This window comes from Electrophorus electricus, chromosome 7 (assembly GCF_013358815.1).
Source record: "Electrophorus electricus isolate fEleEle1 chromosome 7, fEleEle1.pri, whole genome shotgun sequence".
NCBI classification, from domain to species: domain Eukaryota; kingdom Metazoa; phylum Chordata; class Actinopteri; order Gymnotiformes; family Gymnotidae; genus Electrophorus; species Electrophorus electricus.
Genome location: NC_049541.1, coordinates 175001 through 183997, shown reverse-complemented (window position 1 = coordinate 183997; position 8997 = coordinate 175001). Strand labels below are relative to the sequence as shown.

Here is an 8997-nt window from a genome sequence, read left to right as displayed (position 1 = left end):
TACGAGTTATCACAGTCACATATGAGTTATCACATATGAGTTATCACAGTCACATATGAGTTATCGCATACAAGTTATCACAGTCACATATGTTATTACAGTCACACGAGTTATCACAGTCACATATGAGCCATCACATGAGTTATCATAGTCACACATAAGTTATCACAGTCACATGAGTTATCACAGTCACACATGAGTTATAACATATGAGTTATCACAGTCACACGGGTTATCACAGTCACATATGAGCCATCACATGAGTTATCATAGTCACACAAGTTATCACAGTCACACGAGTTATCACAGTCACACATGAGTTATAACATATGAGTTATCACAGTCACATGAGTTATCGCAGTCACATATAAGTTATCACATACGAGTTATCACAGTCATGAGTTATCACAGTCACATATGAGTTATCACATGAGTTATCACAGTCACACATGAGTTATCACAGTCACACATACGAGTTATCACAGTCACATACGAGTTATCACAGTCACACATACAAGTTATCACAGTCACATATGAGTTATTACATATTAAATCAGTCACACACGAGGTATCACAGTCACATATGAGTTATCACATGAGTTATCACAGTCACATATGAGTTATTACATATTAAATCAGTCACACACGAGGTATCACAGTCACATATGAGTTATCACATGAGTTATCACAGTCACACATACGAGTTATCACAGTCACATATGAGTTATTACATATTAAATCAGTCACACACCAGTTATCACTGTCACATATGAGTTATCACATGAGTTATCACAGTTACACATGAGTTATCACAGTCACACACAAGTTATCACAGTCACATATGTTATTACAGTCACACAAGTTATCACAGTCACATATGAGCCATCACATGAGTTATCATAGTCACACAAGTTATCACAGTCACACGAGTTATCACAGTCACACATGAGTTATAACATATGAGTTATCACAGTCACACGAGTTATCGCAGTCACATATAAGTTATCACATACGAGTTATCACAGTCATGAGTTATCGCATACAAGTTATCACAGTCACACATACGAGTTATCACAGTCACATATGAGTTATCACATATGAGTTATCAGTCACATATGAGTTATCACATATGAGTTATCACAGTCACATATGAGTTATCGCATACAAGTTATCACAGTCACACAAACGAGTTATCACAGTCAAATATGAGTTATCACATACGAGTTATCAGTCACATATGAGTTATCACATACGAGTTATCAGTCACATATGAGTTATCACAGTCACATATGAGTTATCCCTATGAGATATCACAGTTACATATGAGTTATCACAGTCACATACAAGTTATCACAGTCACATATGTTATTACAGTCACACGAGTTATCACAGTCACATATGAGCCATCACATGAGTTATCATAGTCACACATGAGTTATAACATATGAGTTATCACAGTCACACGAGTTATCACAGTCACATATGAGCCATCACATGAGTTATCATAGTCACACAAGTTTCACAGTCACACGAGTTATCACAGTCACACGAGTTATTGCAGTCACATATAAGTTATCACATACGAGTTATCACAGTCATGAGTTATCACAGTCACATATGAGTTATCACATGAATTATCACAGTCACACATGAGTTATCACAGTCACATACGAGTTATCACAGTCACATATGAGTTATCACATATTAAATCAGCCACACACCAGTTATCACTGTCACATATGAGTTATCACATGAGTTATCACAGTTACATATGAGTTATCACAGTCACATACAAGTTATCACAGTCACACATGAGTTATTACATATTAAATCAGTCACACACGAGGTATCACAGTCACATATGAGTTATCACATGAGTTATCACAGTCACACATGAGTTATCACAGTCACACATACGAGTTATCACAGTCACATATGAGTTATCACATATTAAATCAGCCACACACCAGTTATCACTGTCACATATGAGTTATCACATGAGTTAACACAGTTACATATGAGTTATCACAGTCACATACAAGTTATCACAGTCACATATGTTATTACAGTCACACAAGTTATCACAATCACATATGAGCCATCACATGAGTTATCATAGTCACACAAGTTATCACAGTCACACGAGTTATCACAGTCACACATGAGTTATAACATATGAGTTATCACAGTCACACATGAGTTATAACATATGAGTTATCAGTCACACGAGTTATCGCAGTCACATATAAGTTATCACATACGAGTTATCAGTCATGAGTTATCAGAGTCTCATATGAGTTATCACATGAGTTATCACAGTCACACATGAGTTATCGCATACAAGTTATCACAGTCACACATACGAGTTATCACAATCACATATGAGTTATCACATATGAGTTATCACAGTCACATATGAGTTATCACATACGAGTTATCAGTCACATATGAGTTATCACATACGAGTTATCACAGTCACATATGAGTTATCACATATGAGTTATCACAGTCACATATGAGTTATCGCATACAAGTTATCACAGTCACATATGTTATTACAGTCACACGAGTTATCACAGTCACATATGAGCCATCACATGAGTTATCATAGTCACACATAAGTTATCACAGTCACATGAGTTATCAGTCACACATGAGTTATAACATATGAGTTATCACAGTCACACGAGTTATCACAGTCACATATGAGCCATCACATGAGTTATCATAGTCACACATAAGTTATCACAGTCACACGAGTTATCACAGTCACACATGAGTTATAACATATGAGTTATCACAGTCACATGAGTTATCGCAGTCACATATAAGTTATCACATACGAGTTATCACAGTCATGAGTTATCACAGTCACATGAGTTATCACATGAGTTATCAGTCACACATGAATTATCACAGTCACACATACGAGTTATCACAGTCACATACGAGTTATCACAGTCACACATACGAGTTATCACAGTCACATATGAGTTATTACATATTAAATCAGTCACACACGAGGTATCACAGTCACATATGAGTTATCACATGAGTTATCACAGTCACACATACGAGTTATCACAGTCACATATGAGTTATCACATATTAAATCAGTCACACACCAGTTATCACTGTCACATATGAGTTATCACATGAGTTATCACAGTTACATATGAGTTATCACAGTCACACACAAGTTATCACAGTCACATATGTTATTACAGTCACACAAGTTATCACAGTCACATATAAGCCATCACATGAGTTATCATAGTCACACAAGTTATCACAGTCACACGAGTTATCACAGTCACACATGAGTTATAACATATGAGTTATCACAGTCACACGAGTTATCGCAGTCACATATAAGTTATCACATACGAGTTATCACAGTCATGAGTTATCGCATACAAGTTATCACAGTCACACATACGAGTTATCACAATCACATATGAGTTATCACATACGAGTTATCAGTCACATATGAGTTATCACATACGAGTTATCACAGTCACATATGAGTTATCACATATGAGTTATCACAGTCACATATGAGTTATCGCATACAAGTTATCACAGTCACATATGTTATTACAGTCACACGAGTTATCACAGTCACATATGAGCCATCACATGAGTTATCATAGTCACACATAAGTTATCACAGTCACATGAGTTATCACAGTCACACATGAGTTATAACATATGAGTTATCACAGTCACACGAGTTATCACAGTCACATATGAGCCATCACATGAGTTATCATAGTCACACAAGTTATCACAGTCACACGAGTTATCACAGTCACACATGAGTTATAACATATGAGTTATCACAGTCACATGAGTTATCGCAGTCACATATAAGTTATCACATACGAGTTATCACAGTCATGAGTTATCACAGTCACATATGAGTTATCACATGAGTTATCACAGTCACACATGAGTTATCACAGTCACACATACGAGTTATCACAGTCACATACGAGTTATCACAGTCACACATACGAGTTATCACAGTCACATATGAGTTATCACAGTCACACGAGTTATCACAGTCACATATGAGCCATCACATGAGTTATCATAGTCACACAAGTTATCACAGTCACACGAGTTATCACAGTCACACATGAGTTATAACATATGAGTTATCACAGTCACATGAGTTATCGCAGTCACATATAAGTTATCACATATGAGTTATCACAGTCATGAGTTATCACAGTCACATATGAGTTATCACATGAGTTATCACAGTCACACATGAGTTATCACAGTCACACATACGAGTTATCACAGTCACATACGAGTTATCACAGTCACACATACGAGTTATCACAGTCACATATGAGTTATTACATATTAAATCAGTCACACACGAGGTATCACAGTCACATATGAGTTATCACATGAGTTATCACAGTCACATATGAGTTATTACATATTAAATCAGTCACACACGAGGTATCACAGTCACATATGAGTTATCACATGAGTTATCACAGTCACACATGAGTTATCACAGTCACACATACGAGTTATCACAGTCACATATGAGTTATCACATATTAAATCAGCCACACACCAGTTATCACTGTCACATATGAGTTATCACATGAGTCACATGAGCCATCACATGAGTTATCATAGTCACACATAAGTTATCACAGTCACACGAGTTATCGCAGTCACATATAAGTTATCACATACGAGTTATCACAGTCATGAGTTATCACAGTCACATATGAGTTATCACATGAGTTATCACAGTCACACATACGAGTTATCACAGTCACACATACGAGTTATTACACTCAGGCTCTGGACACTGAGGACACTGGACACTCAGGTCCTGGACTCCATGACTGCAGCCCCTCTCAATCTACACACACAATTATGCAGTGTGAAGATGACACAGTGGTGGTGACACACACACACACACACACACACACACACACAGACACACACTGGGTGGAACAGGCAGATGTTTCACACACAGGTTCACACAATCTCAAGCAGTCTCATGCAGTCTCTCACAGTCTCATGTAGTCCCTACCAGTGTTTAGAGACTATGTCTGGTTGTAGCTCAGCACTGTAGGGTCTGAGTAGAACTTTTAGTGCAGTTATATGGAAAACAGCATCTTTGTGTTTTATTAGAAATTTTTCTTTTCCTGTGCCTGCATAAGAGTTCTGTTGTGAAGCCACAGTGTTTAGAGCAGTGCTATAGAACAATGTTAAAGACCGGTGTTTAGTGCAAGGTTATAGTTCAGTGTTATAGTGCAGTGTTTAGTGCAGTGTTATAGAACAATGTTAAAGACCGGTGTTTAGTGCAAGGTTATAGTTCAGTGTTATAGTGCAGTGTTTAGTGCAGTGTTGTAGTTTAGTGTTCAGTGTTTAGTGCAAGTGTTTACTGCAAGTGTTTAGTTCAGTGTTATAGAGCAATGAATCAGACTCATTGATTTGTACAAAATAAGATCTGCCCCTTAGTTTAGAAAATAAAATAGTCCAAATGAAGTGTGTTGTGAGAATTTATAATTTTAACTATGTCACCTTTGATGATTTGTAAACAAATTGTAAAAATACGTACAAACATGAGTGTAAACGTGTTTGATATAAATTGAAAACATTACAGAACCCAAACGATCAGCTGATGTAGAACATGAACCCAAGACTTTAGGGTTAGAAGGCTACAGAGGGGCCTTGGTGGGTTACTCTAGAATGTAGTGAGGAGGACACACTGGAGAGAGTGTGGTGTTGGTTTCACCACTGATGTGCCTGGAGCACAAGTATCACTAAGGAAGTGGTGAAGAGTTCACAAGGTTGAAGCACATATGTATCCCCTCATACACACATACACACACAGTCTGTGGCTTTCAAAGAGAAGTGGTGAAGGAGCGGAAACCACACCACAATAGAGGTTTCCATGACAACCAGACAATAGACCTTATCAGCAATAATGCAGATGTTTACACCCGTGAAAAGCAAAACAGAAAGAACCTCGATACTAAGAATCACAGTAAACGCTGGTGGAAACACTGGTGCAGGAACACAGCGCCCTCTGCTGGCTATAGATAGGCACAAGCCTTGGCGTTCTCTGCGATACAGTCTCTTACATGCACTGACTGGCTTTCATGGAGATGGTTGTGAGGTCATAGCAGCCTGTAGATCTGTAGTTGTTACCAACTACATGTTCCTCACAGTGAGATTATCCAACTGACACAGTTCCTTACCATTAGACCCCCCCCCATACACACAGACACAGAGCAGAATTTCAGAAAACTCCTCTAACAAAAACCATAGACAATCTACCAACTTCATAACAATTTTATTTGATTCACCCTCTGGAATGCAGTAGTCTAGAGTATGTAGTACTGTAGATGTGCTGTAGTTGTACTGTAACTGTACTATATCTGTAGTTTAACTGTACTGTAACTGTACTGAAGCTGTACTGTATCTGTAGTGTAACTGTACTGTATCTGTACAGTAACGGTACTATATATGTACTGTAACTGTACTGTAGCTGCCAGAAAGCTTTAAAGCACACACCATCTTATCCTTCATTCTCATGGGACAAAAACGTTAAAAATACTCAGAATAAAAAGACAACAGTTAGGCAGAGGACAAGTTTATAAGCAGCTAAAGCTGAACAAATGATACAGAGGGTTTATGAAAATCACACAATCACTAATTTTGGCTTTTTGGTTACAAAACAGTGTTTTGCTGACAAAACAACAGTATTTTGGCAGTCAATTTTAGATAAGAATCTATAACACTGATTTTTAAAATCCAGGATTTAGTGAATAAACAAATTCTCATATAAATACATTTCTCAGTGCGATGATAGTATTTTTCTCTCTGTAATGATTGTGTTTCCCTACAAACTGTGGCTCAAATCCTATTTGAAGACCCAGGTTCCAGATTCTAACCCACATTCCTGGTAGACCTGGTATTGATAAATGTAACTTGAGTGTCTAGAACATCTGCCAAATACTAAAAACCGAATCAGTACAAATACCAAAAACATAATCAGTACAAATACCGAAACCATAATCAGTACAAATACTGAAACCATAATCAGTACAAATACTGAAGCCCTAATCAATACAAGTACTGAAGCCCTAATCAGTACAAGTACTGAAACTACAACCTTTTTTACCCAGATTATTTAGTTGATTAGAAAAGTGTATTATTCACTTCTGATGCTTCCACATCAGAAGTAAATAATACACTTTTCTAATCAACTAAAGAATCTGAAAATGGTGGAAATGCTCTGGAATCACAAAAGTGAACCAAACAACTGTGTCACTGTAAAATGACATTTGTGTTTGTGCGGAGATGTCACTCTGAGGAACTGTCTGTATGTCACGTTGCTGCGCTGCCTGTCTGCTAATTGTCCTTGGTGTAGAAATGTGTTTTTATCTGTAATAGAGATTTAAAATCACAGTATCGGCATCAGATCAGTATTAATGTTAAAGGACAAAGTGAAAATGACTCGACTGAAATCTGAATGTATTTTTAAAAATAGTATAAAATCATTATTTAGCCATTAGCTTGATTGCTAGTGTTCTGCTTGTATTAGCTACTAAAAGCTGGTAACTGCAGTGAGCAGAGAAGACGCGTCTGTGGACATGACACTGAACAACACAGAGCACTAGGCAGGTCCAGACCACTGCTGGGTTCTGTACAGTCCTGCTCGGTCTTACTCTGTGGAAGGAATAATTCCCACTGTTTAAACACTCAAACACAATCAAAACAATCTTTAACAAACTTTGAAATATGCAGTAGTGTTCTTTGTTTTCCAAATAGTTTGAAGATTTTCCTCAATATTGTCTATTGCCTAAAATTTGCAATATAAACAATCCAAACTGCAGCGGCAGTAATGTGGGTCCAAAACTTCCATACATTTGAGAACAAGCTAAACAAATACATGTAATTATGGACATGGTTCTCGATCTGCTCTGGATTTTGGTTCTGGATCGGCTCCGGGTTTTGGTTCTGGACATTTTCTGGGTTTTGGTTCTAGACCAGCTCTGGGTTTTGGTTCTGGATGAGCTATGGGTTTTGGTTCTGGACCTGCTCTGCGTTTTGGTTCAGTCATATGGGTTTTCCTTTAGGCCGTGTGTACAGAGCTGTTTTAGACTGAAAACAAAATGAAAACGCTCCTGTTTTATCTTTGTTTAACCTGTAGGGTGCAGTCCTGCTTAGAGAGTGCTGAGGTGAGACCAGGTGTGAAAAGGCAACAGAAACATGTAAAAAGGCACTACTGGAATGCAAACAAACAAACAAGGACACACACACACACAAAAAGCACAAAAATAGTAAAAGTCCAGTTCTAGACTACAAATGTGTCAATGTTTCTCTCTACATGTTGCTTTTATTGTTTAAAAAGGCTCCACAGAAGAAGTCCTGACATGTAGAGGAGATAAATACTTCATCCTGATTGGTCGCATTACCAGCATCCTTGTGTAAAAAACAACACCAAAAAAAGGACAAACATAGTCACAATCACCACTGACTGTACATGTCTTTCTTTACACACAGCGCCCTCTGGTGGTCTGTCACTGCAGACCGGGAGAAAATCGCAGGCTCAGTCTCAAGCTTCCAGACAGCAGCCACTGTTTTAGTGAAATACTCTTTCACTCTGGCATGAGCCCTTGTCCAATGTTCCTCCAGCATTCCCCCAATGTTCCTCCAGTATTCCTCCAACGTTCCCCAATGTTCCTCCAACGTCAACCAATGTTCACCGATGTTCCTCTAATGTTCCTCAATGTTCCCCCAATGTTCCCCCAAGCCTGTTCAGGCCTCACGCTTCCGGATACCTCTGTGTGGCAGTCTTCTCCTTCTCCTTCTTCAGTTTGAGACCATCGACCAGCTCAAAGTTGTAGTTCTCGAGGGCAGAAAGGTTTCGGTCGGTGCTCTGTGAGCAGGCGCAGTAGAGCACCACCCCGCACACAGTCCCCAGCAGAACTCCAACCGCGCTCATCA

The 8997-nt window shown here is 38.3% G+C and overlaps 1 protein-coding gene across 1 annotated transcript in view; it reads right to left on the bottom strand.

The window, feature by feature from the left end:
- Positions 1-6621: 6621 nt before the first annotated feature.
- The window catches only part of nrp1b (neuropilin 1b), a 32908-nt gene continuing 30532 nt past the window's right edge, over positions 6622-8997 (bottom strand). The window contains exon 17 of the mRNA XM_035528091.1: positions 6622-8997. This exon is cut by the window's right edge and continues 81 nt beyond it. Within this exon, the coding sequence (XP_035383984.1) occupies positions 8816-8997 (182 nt within the window). The 3' untranslated portion in view covers positions 6622-8815.